This window comes from Aquila chrysaetos, chromosome 14, assembly GCF_900496995.4.
Source record: "Aquila chrysaetos chrysaetos chromosome 14, bAquChr1.4, whole genome shotgun sequence".
Classification (NCBI taxonomy): domain Eukaryota; kingdom Metazoa; phylum Chordata; class Aves; order Accipitriformes; family Accipitridae; genus Aquila; species Aquila chrysaetos.
In genome coordinates, this window is record NC_044017.1 from 5584524 (window position 1) to 5603265 (window position 18742).

The window sequence follows — 18742 nt, forward strand, 5'->3', positions numbered from 1 at the left end:
TCAAGTATAGTTTTTCAGACTTAATCACCATTAAGTCACTAAATACATCAATTATCATTGACTCAAGATGCTGATTTCACAATTAATAAATGTCAATAATTACATCTCTTGTATGTTTTAAATTACTACACAGAATCCCTAGACTGGGAGGCAGACTTTCATCCTGATGATAAACACCACCACAAAGAACATTCTCAACTCGGAGACATGTTTCTGTGATACTTCATAGCAATATACCTACATCATTTAGTCTGCACTTTCAGACAATCTAAATTAATAAATTTTCTGGTCTTTGCTTTCTAGAGAAAAAGCAATAGATTAATGAAAAGGGTTTTTTTCACTACTTGAATAGAGCACTTCTCAAAAATACTATTTTAAGCAGAATCTGTTAGTGTCCAAAACGTGAACACAACAGTCCTGTCTTTAAACCACTGGTCAGACATCTAGAGATAGCACAAGTGAAGAACTCTGAATTAACTTTGAGTTCTTTTTTATTTCTGTGCTTTAGTTTTCTGCTTGAATAGAAATAATAATACTTCTCTATTTCATGGGGTTCTACTAAAAGTATATATATTAATGCTTGTAGGACAGATTGAGAAATTACATTATTGAAGGCTACATAAGCACCTAGAACATACACCCAATGAAGTTTAAACATACCTTCAAGGGAGAAAAACATTGGCAAAGTCATATCCAAAATTAAAATTCATTATATGGTAAGTATCAGCAGATTCTCTTCAGAGAGCTTTCTAATCACACAAAAGACAAACACAGAAGTGTTAGAAGTTACCTAACTCCTTTTTCTACAAAAAAAAAAAAAAAAAAAAAAAAAAAAAAGGAATTACACTGCTTAATCTGCATACTCACTACTTATTTCTAAAACTTGATATCTAACCGGGGTGTACCACTTCCAATCTGTTTCATTTGACAGCTTCTGCTCTTCCTTCACTGCAGACCTTTGCTGGCATCAGGGCCCACTCATCCAGTTTAGCCTTGCTCTCACAAATACAAGGTTTCTCCAGAAAGCAGCTCATTCTGAAACTACAGTGAGTTCTGTCTGCAGCATAAACAACAGGCAGTTCTTTGCTGCCAAGCTTGCGAATCCATTTTGGAGGGAAAGAAGGGCCTAGATTTGCAGCACCTACAAACGCACAGGTAACATATTTTGCATAATATCTCACCAGGAGGCAGTAAAGCAGCAGTTGATTCTCTTTGTCCTTCTTGTATACAGAAAGTAAGAAGTACTCTTCAAAGCTACCACATAAAAAAATATTATACTTAAGCACACTCCATCTTCCCAACAGTACAAACTCTCAGCATTTGCAGGAATCAGAAGAAACAAGGCTTAATGGACTTATTTGGCACAAGTGGGATCCAGAAACTGGTACTAGGTGCCTGAAACGCTAAGATCATGAGGTTGGAACAATGCATTCCAGATAAGCAGTCAATTGTAGAGTGAAGAGGAGCTCCCAAATGTTCGCTTAGCTATCGGTATCAGTGATAACAGCTTCAAGCAAGCATGGAGGCACTCTCAAGTTCCTAAACCCAGAGACCGACCCTATACCTTTGGCCTCATTCTGCACAACCCGCCACCCTACGTTAGGACACAACCCACCACCCTACACCAGGACACAACCCCTCCGTCCTCCTACCTTCTGATTACACTCCTTATCCCGCAAAACAAGGCATCCACAGCCTCACTCACCTCGGCCACATCCCCTTTCATCAGTTTTCTGCCCACCACGTACTGATGCTGAAGCACAAGTTCCAGATAAGCAGGGCTAGCTGCAGGCGCTGCAAGAACGGCTGATGGCAGCAACGACTGCTTTGTACAACACAAGCTATAGCCAAGCCACTCCTCGGGTAAAATCTATTGTCAGACGCAGCGTCTGGAGAAGGAAGAATGGCAGCTGTGATTTTGTACCACCGTGATTCTTCATCCAACGCTGGCAGCGTTCCGTGCAGTGGGAAACTCTGGCCCGACGTACAGCGAGGACTTCTGAAACCTCTTCCTTCTCCTCATCCTGTGTCTAGGTAGAGCTGCTGGGGGTACACCCATCCACTCAGAACTGACAGGGCTCCCTTACTGAAGGTAAAGCACCTCGGCTCATTCTTAGAAAGATCTAGACAAAAATGTTTTATTTACTTTGAAAAGAAGAATATGGTTTACATTTAAACTATTTCCCAGGCAAGAACTTTAATTACCCATTTAAAAGCTATGGAGGCATCCTCCCCTCTTGATAAAACCGTGCACCATGACTGAAAGGGATGCAAGGCTCCCACACTACACAAGGAAGCTTGACTTTATAGTTTTGCCATTAGAAGACTTCTCTGCAAACTGGGAGACCTGGATTTCAGTCCTGTTTTTAAGTCTATTTATGCATTTTTTAATATTAAATAGCCATTTAATGAGAACAGAAACTATACTGGCAAGAGTGATCTCAACCTCTTCTAACTACTAAGCTTCAGAGTTAAGTAAAGGTCCACTTGTTTCCTCTCTTTCATTCATGAACATGTCATTCATTCCTATAAAGTAATTCACCTTCATCAGGTGGAGTGAAGGACTCCCTTAGCTTAATTTGGCCTGGTATGTGGTGGTTAGACCAGGGAAGCAGAAGATTCAAGCATGCATCTCTTAATCTGAAGAGGGAATTTCACCTGGCTTTTCTACTTCTTGGGAGAGTAATCAAAATTACTCTCTAATTATGCAATAACGCAGGGATTACTTCATCCGAAAAAAAAAAAAAAAAAAGCAAGGACAACATGTAAAATGCAGAGATACCTACCAGTTACAGACCTGGCCAATTGGTTTTCAGGTACAAAGAAAGTTGAGAGATTTTTAGATCAAGGTTTTGTATCAATATAAGCATATAGTTGTCATTTGCAGGTCTCTCATCCAAAATCCCTAAGCAAACAGGACTATGATTATTTGTATCTCAACACGTATTAAATGCATTTGTGCAGCTGTAAATTATAATTTAGAAGTCCTTGTACAGATACATATTATATGCGTAAATATGCATTCTTCCAGTTTAACTGGTAAAAAAGGATGCAAGCTTAAGCCAAGAGCACAGTAGGTCTTACACTGCCTGCAAACTTAAGTTCCAAAACATAACAACAACAAAACCCACAGATATAAGATGAGGTAAGTTGACAAGGAAGGATCTGGTACACTTGCTGAAACTACACCTCTTTAATACTGCAAGTCAAGAGCATATCCCTTTCAACTACATCTCAAAATTTTCAGGACTTGCTAAAATTTTCAGGATTCCAGCTGCTTTTAGATTACTTTGCATAAGTGAAATTCAGGATTAAAACACTGCTCATACGTCTTTCACAAAGCACCTAACCAAAAGCCAAAGCTTGAAGTCTTGCAGTAAAAGAGAGGGCAGAAGAAAAATACCAGCAGCATTCAGAGCCACTCTCAGCAGTGCTGAGTCAATGTAACTATGGAAGTACAAGTTGCTTTCTATTCTGCTTCACCTATCTACAGCTTGTCAGCTGGGGTCTGAATGCAGATGCTCTGTTGCGAGGTACAATGCAAGCTGCAAAAGCCACAGCTAGGCATTCAGAGACTAAATGAATTTATATCACCGATTAAATACAGGAAAACCAAAAGCATTTGTTAATAATAAAGTCTACCCTAACTACTTCAAGAAGAAACATTCTTCTGTAAGGTACGTGTGAACGATAAGGATCGTGAGCATTTTCCGTAATAAATTCACAATAACTTCATTACATTGGTCTTTAGAAACCTCCAGTGACAAAGTTAGGACACACATTAAGAAACACCTACTATGAGAAAGTTGCAAATCGCTGAAAACATCAGCGCTTTTTCTCCTCCCTCCCCCTTTCCCCCGCTCACCCTCCTCCCCAATTTCTCAAAATACATCTTCCCCAGGCCTTGGTCTGGAATGGTAGTTTCTGTGAACAGACCATACCCAACCATATGATTAGCCATTATCACCTTTTGTGCTCCACTCCACATTAAGATGCAAATCCAACAGCTGTGGTCCAACTAAGTTATTTACAAGGGCTTCCCTTTCAGATGTCCAAGCCAAAGCTACAACCAGTTCTGCGACATAATTACAACCTCTCTCCACGGGCAATAACAGATTTCTGTCTGCAATGATCTGGCCAGCGGCATTTTCTCATCCACGCTATGGTTCAAACGGTTGCTACGATTTCAAATGGTGCATCTACCCTTATTTTAGCGTGACTGGCTGCATTTCAGCTGCTGACATCCAAGTGATTGACGCATATCTAAACACCACAGCGGTTATAAAAACAAACCGGCAGTGTGCACCGGTGTTTCACCGCTGTGGATTCGCTCGCAGCGGAGCGGCTGGCAACGCGACCGTGGGAAATTTAAGAGAAACACCAAGCACACACAAGGCCTAACGCTCCCAGCCGTCACCCCTTCGCCAAGGGAGAGGCTTGCGCTCTCCACTTTTAAGAGGAGTGGGAAGTTCACGGAAATACCTACGCGGGTCTCCCGAAAAGGCAGATCTCTGCCTGCCTTTGAAGAAGACATGCGTGCTGCAGGTAAACACCCTCGCGAATCGGCCGCGGCGCGTCCACTAAGAAAGTACACTCGAGGACTGACCCCACGCAGTAATTCGGGGAACTGCTTTTCCGCGCCCCCCCCCCCCGTTACAGCCGTGGCACAGACTGCCGCCTGCCCGCCGTATTACACGCCGGAGCACCCCAAACCGGGAAACGGGGGGGGGGTGGTGGTGGTGGTGGTTTTCGAGCAGCGGCAACCGCTGGATCCCCCTGCCCCCGCCCCGCTCCGCCGCCCGCCCGCCCGCAGGGAGCCCGGGGCTGCGGGCGAGGCACCGGCGGGGGCTGGGGACGCTACCGGGGGTTGTCCTGCCGCCCAGGGAAGCTACCGGGGAAGGCGGGAGGGAGGCGGGTGAGGGAAAAGAAGCCGCGGGGCAGCACCTGAGCGGGCGGCGGGGCAGGGCGTGGGCAGCCCCCCGGGCCGGAGATCCGGGCACTGCGGGTCGGCCCGGCGCGGGGAGGAGGGGACGCGGGGGGGGGGGGACGGGGACACGGACACGGGCACGACGGGCGGCCTGCGGGCCCCGGCGGGCCGGGCCGCAGGTGGGCGTCGGGCGCGGCCGTCGGAGGAGCGGCCGCCGGGCAAGTCACCTCTTGACGCGGATGATCTGGTCGCGCATGGGTCGGATGTCCTGGAAGCTCTGCTGGTTGACCAGGCTGTAGACGAGGATGAAGCCCTGCCCGTTCTTGATGTAGAGGTCCCGCATGGAGGCGAACTGCTCGGTGCCCGCCGTGTCCAGGATCTCCAGGACGGAGGGGGAGGCGTCCACCTCGATCTCCTTGCGGTAGAAGTCCTCGATGGTGGGGTCGTACTTCTCGATGAAGGTGCCGGTCACGAACTGCACCGTGAGCGCCGACTTCCCCACCCCGCCCGAGCCCAGCACCACCACCTTGTACTCGCGCATCCTCCCGCCGCCGCCAGCGCGGACCGCCCGCTCCACCCGCACCTGCTCGACGGCCCCTCCTCACCCCCCCGCCATGGGCCGGGCCTCCCCTCCCCTCCCCGCCCTGTCCTGCCCTGCCCGTCGCCGCCGCCGCCGCTCCGCTCCGCTCCCGCCCGGCGGATGCTGCCGGCGGCGGGGCCGCGCTGACGGGCTGCGGCGCGGCCGAGGTGGGGCGCCGCCGGCCACGCCCCCTCCTTCCCCCTGTCGCCACGGCAACAGCCAACCGGCCGGCGCGCGCGGAGGGGCGGGGGGGCGGGCAGCGCTGAGGAGGAAGAAAGAGCGCGGGGAGGAGGGCGGGCCGCGCCTCGTCACGTGGCGCCTCCCCCTCCTCCCCCCCCCTCCCCTCGCCTCCTCCTCCGCCGCCGGAGGGTGCCCGGCCAACCGGCGGGCGCGGCGGCCCCCACGTGACGCCGACGGCAGCCGGCGACTCGGCGGGTCAGCCTCCCGGCGCTGTCACCGTGGAAACAGCGGCCCGCCCCACCCCCCCGACTCCGCTCCTCTTCGGGCCAGCGCCGCCACACGCGCTTCCGGGAGGGCCAACCAGCGGCCGCGCAGCGGTCACGCGGCGGGCGGGGTGAGCCAATGGGAGCGCGGGATGGGAGGAGGGGGTTGGGCGGGCGCTCAGCGGCCGGAAGTGCCTGTCAGGGGGCGCGCGGCGGCGGCGGCGGGGCTCGGTGGCGGGCCGGGCCGGGCCGGGTCGGCCGGCGGCGACGCGCTCGCCCGGGGCCTCGGGAGCGGCCTGTAGCCCGAGGGGGAGCTGGCGTCGCACCGGGGGGTGGAGGGCTGTTGGGTGAGGCGGCAGCGGCGGCCCCTGCGCTGCCCCCCACCCCTCCCGCGTCCCGGTAGGTGGGCGGGAGGGGGGAGAGGCCTTTCCGAGCCGCCCGAGGGGAAAATCCCGTGTAGGCTCTCCGGTTCCGCTTCCCGGTGTTGCTGGGGGAGGGGGCTCTGGCGTGGTAAGTTCTTGCCGTTTTAAACCTGGCAGTTGTCCGGAGGCTGAAGGTGTCTGAGGTGGGCCCGAGGCCACCGTGTTAATCCCACTCGTGTATACAAAAGTACATGGGATGCATAAAGCCTAACGCAACGATCCTGTGAGCGCTCCCTTTGCCACTGTGATCGCCACGCTGGCCTGTGCTGGCAAGGGCTGCCGTTAGGTGTTTGTTGCTAATGAGTGCCTACCTCGTCATCCCCTTCTGATAGCGATAGAGGGCCGGGAAAGATGGTGGTACAGTTTGAGAAAAATACTCCATCTAAACAGCAACAAAAATAAAGGTGATTGATGAGATGACATCAACAGTTTCTCATGGGAACCAGTATCACTCTGGAAAGATGCTCACATTTGTATGCTTGTCTTTCGACTATGAGACAGACTCCTTAACCCTTCATTTTTTTTCCCAAACGTCACTGGTTGGAATGATTTGATACAGGGAGAGAACACTTTATTTCCTTTAGAGGCTTAAGGTTCAGCCAGAGCCATTAGTCTGCTGTTCACATACTTTCCGAAAGCTGTCAGAAAAGGAGCTCGCTCCTGGGGTTGCATTTTTTATTGTGCTGTTCTTTCCTTTGCATTCTCACGTCTTCATCTTAAGTAAGGCCTAAGGTGTCAGCCTGCTTTCCAGGCAAGTCCAGTTTTGCTTCCTTGTTGACTTGTTTTCATGTTTCCAAACCTAGCTGGGAATTTTTGAGTGGCAGATGTGTTTCTGGCGTTTTGGAGCACATTTGCACTCCTCTGTCTGAGCCTTTTGGTTAAATGCTTGCCGTGTGCAGTGTTTTAAGCTTTCTGGTGTTTTGCTTGGGCCTTCTCTTTGGCTTTTTCCCTCTGTGTTTTTGGGTTTGGTTTTTTTTTTGAACCGCAAAGCTTCAAAACAAATTTATCTTAGTAGGATGCCCATAGCTGCTTCTGTCTAAAAGAAAGAAGATTATTCGCTGGCTTCTCGCAATGCCCGTGTAGTCAAAAAACACCAAAGCAAAACCCAAACCCCACGCATCTGTGTGATGTAAATATATTCAATACCAAAGAGATACACAGAATTTTTTACAGACTGTTAGAATCCGTTTGTAAATGTTGCAAAGCCTGGTCAGTCTAGTCAGAACTGAGTAATAATTTCAATGAATAATCTCATTTCTGTTGGTGACTTGAGACCTTCAAGTAATAGAAATGAGCCTACAAGAACATGTAATAGCACAAAATGCAAGATACTACATGTATGGATTAGTTAAGTATTTATAGTATAAATCCAGGAACCCTCCAGCAGAGTAATGGGAAAATACCTGGGTTTATTAGTCAAGGATGAAAGGAATCTGCCAATTTAACGCAGTTGTGAAAAAACAAATGTAACTGTGGTGTGCATGCAGTCAAACTTCTGGGTGACTAGTGAGACATTACTGTGTCCAGTTCTGATAAACCGTGGCCAGGAAAGACAAACTTGTACAGAAATACACCCAGGAGGGTTACTGGAAAAGAACAAAGCTTATCTACAAGAGCACGCTAGGAATATTTGTCTGATTAACCCAGGAAAAGCAAATGCAGAGGAGGGTTATGAGTAACCAGTAAGGCAGGGTAGAGTCAAGCTCAAGCGAGTAGGCATTTAAGCTAATGAACAATATTGGTAGAAGAGCATGTATCTAAACTGATTATACTCTAGATAGAAAACGAAGAGCTAGCTCAGAGGACTGAGGGTTTCACCTTCTGTTAAGAACAGTGAGAGGCGAACATGTCTAACAGGCTTTAAAATGTATGTCGCTTCAGAACAGGAAGATGATGTGCGATCACACAAAATAGATTTAAGTGATCTGTGTTGAAAGGAGGAGATTTGGGCCTCCCTTCTTACTCATCCTGAGACTGGAACAATTTCCTGATGTTCAATACTTCTCAGAAAGAAGCTGTCGACTGCTGCTCCGTGGTGAGGATGATGATGAGAGTGAGAAGGCAATGGTTCAGAAAGAGGTAACAGGAACGCTCCCACTGGAAAGGTTTACACCAGGTGTTCATTCTCATAGATTACTGAGTTTGATGGGCAGCAAAGCGTTTTTTTCACTTAATGATGGTGGGGTGATGTGTTCCCGGAATAAAGAAACATGTATAAAACTGAAGTATAGAGGGGCAGTATATAGAGCATGGAGGGTGGAAAAGGCAGGATGGTCAACTGGAGGAGATGCTGGATTCCTTGAATGGATGACTGATCCCAAGGATCTATCTCAGACACTTCGCTTGCGAGGCTGAACACCTTACCATTGCCCTGTTTTTCTAGCCTTCACCCTCAGCTGATTTTGATTCATCTGGGGAGAATGACAATGTTGAAAATTCAGCTAATAGGCGCTGGAGGCTCAGCCCTAAAAACAAATACAGTATCAGTTATGTGGGGTTATTTATAGTGAGGTGGAGAACATGGGGCCGTTTAGGTGCTGCCAGTTTTCTTTTATGCATGTTGCTTACACTTCTGCTATTCTTCACCAAACAGGGAGGCAGGGGAAAAGTAGTACATTTCGGGAGAAGAGAAACTTCCTGCCAGAAAAGATTGAACTGGGCAAGGCTTGCCAGGCAAATATCTCAGCCCACAGCATGCTTTCCCAGTGTGTCTTCCTTTGCAGCTTCTCACAGGACACTCGGGAGTCATCTAGTCCCTCTGTGCTGTACAGCTGGGTTTTTGCTGGCTTCCTAGGATATAGAAGCTTCAGTTTTATTGCTCACTTCTCAAGTCTTTTTATCTCTTATATCGAACTATCTTATTTCAAACTTCAGCAGCCTGTGGCTAACCACACTTTTATGATAGGCTGGAGTTTCTCAATAAATACTGAATTTTTATCTTATGCAGAAACCAACATACTGTTTCATGTGGGTTTTGCTAGCTATTGTAGCCTCTGACTACATGTTAGGGTGTGTGTATGAAAAAGGAACAAGGCTTCTAACATCTATTTTCATTCCAAAGCCAGGGTTTGCTAATTCTTCAGTAGTAACAGTATCAGTGGCAAGATGTAAACTGGAGCAATACGAAAAATGGGGAAAACCATAGCCCCCTCCCTTTGAGAGCTGATGATGGTCTCCTGACACTGAAGCACAAGAGAACGTGTGAAATAGAGCCTGTCTACTCTGCAAATTGTTCTAGTGTATATTTGGTTTGCATGGTCAAGAGCTCTTTTAAGTTCCTGTTAGTAAGAACAACTGTAATTTCCTGTCCTTGCTTACTGTCATATTTTTACATTCAGGCTGTCGATGAATGCAGTGCTGTCATCACATGGATTGCTTCTAACCATGTGTCATTACAGTGTAGCCAGCGTTAAGGATCAAAATTGTGTTTAGCCTTTAATATTTCTTGCTAAATTAATTATCTTGTTAGAACTGTCCATAAAGTTGTTATCAAATTCAGGATGCAACTAACTGGAGTGCCCTGTGCCTAGCATTTTCAGGTGATCGCACTGTTAGTTTCCCTTTCATCCCAGCAGTAATATTGTCCCTTTTTTTTTACTGACTGCAAAATTGTAGGTGTTTGACAGGTTTGTTCATGGAAACAGCAGCTTTCTAGAGGAGAGCAGGAGCCGTCTGAGTGCACTTGTAAAGGGAAAGGAAGTTGGACCTCCTCTGTCCTATCTGGCAGCGGTCGGGTGGCAGCTCCAATTGCCCAAGAGTTCGACCAGTGGCAGCAAGCGCCGTCTCCAGCCTGGTGGAGGGCATGGAGTGGGATTTAACTTACTGCACTGGAAGAGCATGTTATGGAAGCTAGGTTTCATTAACTTCACTGCTTGTAGGCCAGTTTGGGTTTGCTTTTGTTCTTAAGGAAATCTAAGTGCTTGTTTTTGAAGGTATAGTAGGTCTGCTTTTGTTTTGTAGTGGTGAAGCCTAGTGTGAGCTCTGAGTGAGAAGACTTTTGCGTCTGTGTGGAACCGTACTGAAGTCAGGGGTGCTGTGTGCAAAGGTGAGATAGCAGTTCTCCATAGACATTGTAAGATCAGAGCCAAATTTGCAGTGATGAATTGCAGTCATCGGTGTCAGCATTAGTTGGGGTTAAGAGTTCTCTAAGCTTAGGGAGTTGTCCGTGTACCATCCCGGGCTTAGCAGCCTAAGCTGGTAAACTAGGGTGCATGGGGACTTGAAGCTCAGCTGATCCACCAAGTGTAGGAAGTGTGACGGTGATCAGCATTGCCGTGCTTTAGTTCTGGTACCTGGTTTTGAGAAGGCAATTCACAAAGCTGAAGTAAGCGCTAGGAAATTCTTGGTAAAATTGAGACTTTAGCACTTGGATTCCCAGAAGTCGAGTGTGCTGAGCGGGGAGATCTTAAACCAGCTGATTGGAAATGTTGCGTGGGCAGCTCTTTGCTCCTCAGTTTAAGTTGCTTATAGCCTTCATTTAAACATATTTAGAGTCAGGGAGCCAAAATCTGAAATGGTCCCTTGTACTTTCTGCAACTCTGTAGGGGTGTAAGCAGACCCTGCCTGCTTGCTGGGTTAGCTCCCCCACTCTGCCCAGACCCACATCGCCTTTTTCCCCCTTACAGCTGTGCTGGGCCATTTCAGCTCACTGAATTTGTAGAAAGTGAATCCAGACTAGAAATGCAAATTATTTTATAATTGCTAGCTGCCAGGGACTCAACCGTGAAAGAGGAACAGAGTTAATGCCGTCCTCAGCTTGAAACAGTTTAAACCCCCACCTATTGCTTCCCAGGAGACTGTTTTGTGTTGTGAAGGAAAACAAACTAGATCACATTCCCGCAGAACAAGATTCAATTAATGAGTTTTACCTTACAACTAGAGAGGACAGGTGTGAACACAATTACTGTAGCTCCACCAATAGATACTCATTAAATTGCCTTACCTGCCACTTTCAATTGTGTGCTTCAGTCCCCAGGGTTTGGGTTTTTTTGTTTTTTTACAGTTTGAAAGAGATGGAGACAATAGGAGTAGGCATACCAAAGTCTTCTCGCAGTCATAATTTAATTTTCTAACCAGAAAGGAACATTAAGGCTTCAGTCCCATGGGTTTATTTCCGAGGATGGCCAGTTTGGTAGTGCTGCACATTGGGACAGCTTTCTGTTGTTATCATCTCATTAATGTTATTTCCTGACATTGCAGATTAACTGTTCAAAGGAAGGGGATCACTTGTTGAGGGGTAGGACTGAGGTTTTTTTTAACTACTTTATGCAGTCAGATAGCCATCCCTGTCACGTAATAAGGTCGTTGTGTTTAACTGAAGATGGTGGTTAAATTTAAAAAGAATAATTGCTCCCGGCCCCTCTTTTTATTAAGAGTGAAAATTTGATCGAACCATTCCCCAAAGCACCAAGAAATCTAAGTGAAAATAGTATGATTTAGCTTGTGACCTGATTTTTATTGGTTTTAGTGGAGTTTAGGTGGACTTCTGCTAATGTATTATGGCATTTCACAACAAAGTTTTCTTTGCTTCCCATAAAAGCAAACGGGAAACCCTGGTGATGTTATTAATTTTAATGAAAAACTTCCATTGCATATCTGAGTTTTGTAAGAAATACCCATCTGCCAATAAAGTTAAGGTAAATAGCTGTCGTTCAGATGTAGGTTCAAAACAGGGGAAGTCAGTTTCAGGATATAAAAAAACACAGTAAAATAAACTAAAACCGGCTAATTTATTGTTCCATTTGACTCTTTCTTTCTCCTTACGATGTTCAAAAATAAAGCAATTCAATCACAAGACTTAAGAGAAAGTGAAGATAATGATAGTCTGTTTTTATTAAGGTACAAAAGTCTTGCAATATCTGTCACAAGTCACATAGCCATTTTTTTTCTGAGTCAGACTTGAAAGGAAATAAGTTTAACTCCTCCATCTTAATAACCAGAATATAAGCATCAGGGACTTGTATTTCACAAGCATTAGATTTCATAGGTGTCAATAAAAATTTAGTGTTACAGTAATATTTTCTTTTTACATGGTTATTTTGAGCAAAATACTCATAACTGAATGAAGTCGTAAGACGCCTTAATTGCTATGAGTTACACTGTAAATTAAAATAAGATTTCCAATACACTTTTCACATGTTTATTTCGTATATATGCCTTTTCTTAGAAGCGGGGGCAGTTAATCTTCCTCTCGTGTAATCAAATCATAACTTAGATCAGTTCAATTCAGTACGTGTCCTAAAACTGAGTAGGTCATTTTGGTGCATGTCTGAATAGACGCATTTGTTCTGGATGTTTGGATTTACATCATCTGTTCTAGGCAGTGAAGCTGATTGCTCCACCGAGTATCCAGATCAAACAGCGAAAGACCCCTGAAAGATCCCTGAAGAGAGGCAGGTTTCAAGGGCAGACCACAGAGAGGTAGGTTTTAAGGGGGCTGGACACTGCCTGGGGGACATGAGATTCCCCGAAAAAGACTCAGCAGCCAATTTGTCAGCAAACGCTGACCCCATCTCCATCCGCAAATAGCTGGGCAAGCGTGCCCAGCTCAAGCATGGGCCCAGACTCCCTCCCCCAGTGAATGCACAGATGTAGATGGGAGGTAATCTGGGGATGTGGGTGTGGGGAGGCAGGTCTCACCTGTAGAGTAACTTGTCTCTTTCTACCTGAAGGTCGTCTTCTGGAGTTCCCACTTCTGGGAGCTTGTTGAGCCCAGCCTCTAATTAGCGGAACAGGAAGTTTTAATTAAATGCTTCAGAATCAACAGTTTTATGTATGATCTTTATCAACATAGGAGTTGCTAACCACTGGCCCTCAAAGATAAACATTAAAGGCCTGAAAATTATGAGGGTTTGTGTCCCAACATTGACTATTGGATTTGCCTTTTAGTCTTTAGATATTGTTGCTTCTTTTTGCTTCTTCCTCATACATTAAACATTTGGGGATTTTTAACAGAAGCTAGGAGTCTCATGTTCTTGATTCCAGTAGCTGGTGCTTTAGGAAGACCCAATATCATAAATTTGTGATAAAATTGGCAGTTTTGGCAACAGTGACTACGGGTGGAGTAAAAATAGCTCAGTAATCATTCTGAGCCTGGAGAAAAGATTCATGCAAGGGAAGACCAAAAAGGAACTGAGTTTGTGAGGTGTACAGAGCTCTTATACTCTTCTTTAGGTCTTCAGTGCTGTACATGAATGGAACCCTGTGACTACTGCTTTCGAGCGAACTTTCAGAGCTGTGTTGTAGTGGGAGGCCTATCCTACAAGCACAAGATATGCATATGCTACTTTAAAGAAGAACCACAGCTCATTTGCTTGAGGAAAATAACACAAAGAATTGACTCTAGCCTCTCTTTGCATTTCCTCTTGGGACTTCAGTGAGCGCTGATACAGTTGCAGGTAGATTTCTTGCAAAACAATTTGGGAGCAGCTCGGAACACACCAAACAAATCCATAATACTAGATTTTCCAGAATTATTCAGGAGCTTTCATATAGATCTGGTCCCACTGCACAGAGCTCAACTTTATCAGGATAGCTTTTCTGGGGCAGATTCCAACCAGATTTCCTCATGGGTTTGGGATGAATGTAGAGGGCACATTAGATGGCTGATCAATCTGCCAGAACTGCTCCATGACAGTCTTCTCAAGGTGGTCATTGTCTGCTCGTTTCTTTCTTCTTTCTGGTTCTCCTGTCGTCTTCCAAGGCAATATTTTTCTCACACGTGGATCTCTTCCAGTTATTCAGCAATGGGGGAAAAAAAATACATAACACTGTATTAAGGAAAGAGCTTGATGCAGCAGTGCAGCAAGGGGGTTATCTCTTGGTCATTTTTTTCATGGTGTTGTAATTCTTGGTTCTACATTTGCTGCAAACTTCTCTTCCTCATGTGGCTTCTTCTTGGCTTCCTTCTCTTTTTAATGTACTGTCCTCACAACTCCTCTTCCCCAAGGCCATGCTTTCTTAATGTATGTTAGCTCTGACAGGGAAACTAGATGACCAAATTCCTATTCTTCCCCCTAGCTACTCACCATATCATCCCCCCGGTCTCTCATCCAGTTAGTACAGAGTCTTTAGGCTCCAACACACTACTGCTCCTCTTTTTTCAGTCACTGCCTGCGGGGCTATTGCTGCAGTTTGAGGACTTGTAGGAAGGAAGTAGCACTATTTTGGTTTTTTATTGTGATTGCATTTCTGTGATTGGTATTTTTTACCTCTTGGTACAAAAAACCACACCAACGCGTTGATTAGAAGTTCAGCATTTGCAAATTCTTTGGCTGTATCACATCCTGATATCACAGCCCTATAAACATTGACTGGTTGGTATAGCTCTCGGTTCCTGAAATCACCCATGAAGGGGGGTTACTTCCACCCCTGCAGAGGGACAGCACTGAAGCGTCTTAGAAATGTCAGGATCACTGCTATGAGTAGCTACAACTGAAACATACTGGAATTTCTTTAGAGCCACAGAAAAAATAGGCTGTTGAGTGGATTTCAAGAGATCACATAGGTCATGCTCTCCTGTGAGGCAGTCTGAGTGCATCAGGGTCAGTCCTGATGGACATCTGCACAGCTGCTTCCTAAAGACCTCATGCGGTGGATGGGCCATGACGGCCCTAAGCAACCTATTCCCGCACGTTGCTGTCTGCACCGTGTTAGTCTGAGTCAAGTTAGTCAACTTGAATCGCCGTTTCTGTAGTTTAACCCCGTTACACCTTGTTCCGTTCACGATAATTGTGAAGCTGCGTGTCCCCTTTTCAGCAGACTTTTAGGAGCCTTAATAAAAAATCAGATTTTCCCCTCGGTCTTCTCCAGGATAAAAGCCCCATGGGCAATACTGTCTAGACCTCTGATCAAATTTGCATCTTCACTGGCGTTTTCTGACTAGAGTGTCCTTTTCCTGAAGCAGAGCACCCCGGACTGGACACAGTACCTCAGCTGAGGCCTTCCCAGAGCTGAGTAGATAGGACTCACTCACCTTCTTGGGAGGGTACGCTTCTCTTTGTACTTTCTGGTATAACCTGGAACTTCTTTTTACAACAAAACCGTGGTAGAGTTAATCTGTGTTAAGCTTGTGATCTGTAATTAACCTCTCCCATCCAGCTCCCTCATGAAGAACTTTTGCTCAGCTTATTGCATCTCATCCTGATTTTCTGAAGCTGATTATTCTTATCGAAGAGAAGTACTGTGCACTTGTCTTCACTGAATTACATCATGGTTTTCATACTATTTTTTCCCAATTTGTCAAGACAATTTTTAACTCTAATTTTGTCCTTCAATGTACTTGGCAGGCCCTTCTCAGCTTTGTATCATCAGATCTAATAAGCATCATCTGTTCCAACAAATGTAATACACCAATAAGTGACTGGTTGCTGGATTGTTCCCTAATCCAATAAGTATTTATTACCTTTACTGTTATTACATAAGAAACTAGATTTTAGCAAGTTCAGCAGCAGTGTGTATCAGATACAGCTGAGAGGTATCTGCTCTGTGACCACAAAAGTGACAGCAGTGCAGAGTACGGAGACCTCAGCCAGCTAGCAGAGATAGCACAGAAATACTCACTAAACTTGAAATAGTAATGAGTAGCATAATTTGCACTGCTTCGCCTAATTCTTTAGGTAGTGGTTGGTTTGGTTTTTTCCCCCGAGAAGCTCATATCTGCAAAAACTTGCTGCCTGTTCAGGTCATGGCTGTACCACTGATCATGCCCCCACTGAAAAAAATATCATCATTTAGGTAAAAATTGTGATGGCTCAGCTTTTTCATGGGGTGGGACATAATTCACCTCAACAGCCGCATCCCATCCGGGCAGCTGTTAGTAAAATCTAATTGTTCAATAAAAAAAGCCTAATTAATAATACGTGTCACCATATAACTTTCTTATATTTGCTTTTGCTTCCTAAAATTTGCATCACTGTGTCATCAGATGTACTCTTGCATCAAAGCTACTGATGATTGCTTACAAATCGAATTCCTGATTGACATCTAAGAAAAGAAGATCCTGAAAAAGTCCAGAATCGTGTCTACCGCTGCCTTTGGATAAAGATGCAAGAGTCCTGTGTAAATACACGGAGGCCACAGAGACCTATGGGAGCCCCGTGGGAGACCCACCCAGAGAGCGAAGACCCGGGACCACGGTATTCGGACCCCCGCCCTCGCTCCAAATCTGCTGGTTCGGGGCCTGGAGCCATGCAGCGGTGCCTGCGCCGTGCTAAGGGGGTAAGTGGGTTTGTGGAGGTCTGGTGCCGCACGGGCACGGTGCTTTTCCGTCGGGCTTCCCGCTGGTCCAGGCGCCCGTCGGCGCTCCTCACGCCAGTGGGACGCAAGGATGCCTGAAGGCAGGGAGAAGTCTGCGGGCACTACCTGCCGGAGGCCGTCCAGCTCATCCGTTGCTTTATGTCAGTCATTCCTTTAAGTTAAAAACATTTTAATGGGCCATTCTCGGTAGTTTCAGCTGGGAAGGCATCAGATAATCTGCAAGCGGCAGATAACCTGGAGAGCGCATAAGTATCCAGGGAGGAACTGTGGGAAGCGGTGGTCCAGAGAGATCGTCACGTGTGTAGCACCCAGCAAATGAGATCTGCTTGTTGGATGAGAGCTGGCAGTAAATCGATGCAAATTTGAGCTGGGAGAGCACAGGGTAAGGGTCATTTCTTTCCACGCAGCCCTGGTGTGGAGGGGGTCTCCTGCAGTACCACCCCGCCGCTCTTGGCCTTCAGTGCCTACATCACCTGGGAAGGGGGTTCAGGAGCCCCTGAGCCTCTCAGGTGTTTGAAAAACCTTATCCTATATAGCTTTTTGGCTACAGTCTCTAATAGGATACAGCAGGGAATTTGTGTCCCTGAAGTAATTTAGAAGTTGTTTGGAACAAAAACCAGAAAATAACAATTTAGGTCTCCAGAATAATTCTTTACGAGACAAAATAGCTGCAGTTTAACGTGGGAGGAAGAGAAACCAAGCCAGTAGTAGGTCCAGAGCAGCCACGAACGAATGTGCTACGTGTCAGGTGGTGATATATCCAGAACAGCACTAGACCTGTATGTCTCCACTGTGGTGTAGGTATGGCTGCAGTTCATTTAGGGCTAACTGCACGTGTGGGATGCAGCCTGGTGTGTGTGTGTCCCCGGGGGGGATAAATACGTCCCCCCACTCCGCTCCCCGCAGAGCTATACTCAGTGGGTACCGGAGCTCCATCTCGTTTGAAAGTGAGGTGGGTGCCTATGTATGTTAGCTGTGGCTATATGTGTAACCACTGTGCTGGCATGCCCCATGCCTGCTGTAGAGAAAATAACATTTCTATCAGATAACTTTGTATTTTTTTTTTACACAGAGGGAGGTATGAGCAGCAAAAGATACTGGTCACTGTGGCCCTGAAATATTCTCTTAACCAAAGTCGTCAGCCACCGTATCTCTAGTTAAGGACTAGCTTTTCATAAAATACTCTTCCAAGCAAAGTTTTGAAATTATTAAAACCGTGCTGGAAAAAAAATTGGTGTTGTATTTTAAAAAGTGGTAATTCAATTTGCATATATTATCTAAGTACCTCTGTGTGTGTGTACACGTAACTGTATTCTTTCCCTGTGTGTGTGTCTGTATGTAAACAGGCTCAAACCCCACTGAGTTTTCTTTAAAGCCAGTCGTGATCAAGAATTTTTTAGAGAGTGGTTAATTCTTGCCTGTTTGAGCAGGAAATAATATTTCCTTATGTTCTAAATGAGATAGGTCTCCAGATAAAAATGATGATAATATAGTTAACACACACAAAACCCCTTATTTACAAAGAAAAGACAAAGCAGCGTGTTTTGATTCAACAGACTATTTACAACTCTCTTTGCACTTTTTTATTATTTCCTTTGTTTTGGCATTTTAGCTAGTGCCTAAGAAATGGATTGTCTCTGATGCTGATATATTGTTACACAGCCATTTGCTTAGAGAAAGAAACATCTATTTAACTACATGTAAAGGAAATTAAAGAGCAAGAACAGTCTTAGCTGCAGTATTTTCCATAGCCTTGAAAACCTTCAGCCGGAGTCTCAGCTACTATAAATTGGCATAAACTCCAATATCTTAAAACTGCGTTGGTTTATGTGACCCGAGGAGATGACCTCTGGGATTTGTGGGACCACTGTATAAATACCAGAGCTTTCAACCTGCCAGGGTCAAAATATATAATGCTTTTGGTCCAGTCCTGGCTCCATGCTTATGTGTCACGCCTTGATTTCAGCAGCAGAGGGGAGAAGGGAGCCTTCAGCAGCTCTGCGCTTCTCCCCAGCAAAACCCCTACCAGGGGGTTGCCATTTTCATCTTGCATATGAGGAAACTGATGAAGAGAGCAGCAGTCTCCTTACTGCCGTGCTAAAAAAAAATATAA

At 45.9% G+C, this 18742-nt stretch overlaps 1 protein-coding gene and 1 long non-coding RNA gene across 2 annotated transcripts in view; one reads left to right on the forward strand and one right to left on the reverse strand.

Annotated features, from left to right (window-relative positions):
* Positions 1-5562, reverse strand: part of RAP2A (RAP2A, member of RAS oncogene family) — a 32190-nt gene extending 26628 nt beyond the window's left edge. The window contains exon 1 of the mRNA XM_030036593.2: positions 5155-5562. Coding sequence (XP_029892453.1) covers positions 5155-5468 — 314 coding nt within the window. The 5' untranslated portion in view covers positions 5469-5562. The remainder of the gene's footprint in view (positions 1-5154) is intronic.
* A 594-nt stretch (positions 5563-6156) lies between these two features.
* On the forward strand, positions 6157-18742 carry LOC115350743. The gene is made up of 2 exons (XR_005933962.1): positions 6157-15358; positions 16298-18742. It is a non-coding gene; the product is annotated as an uncharacterized LOC115350743 (long non-coding RNA).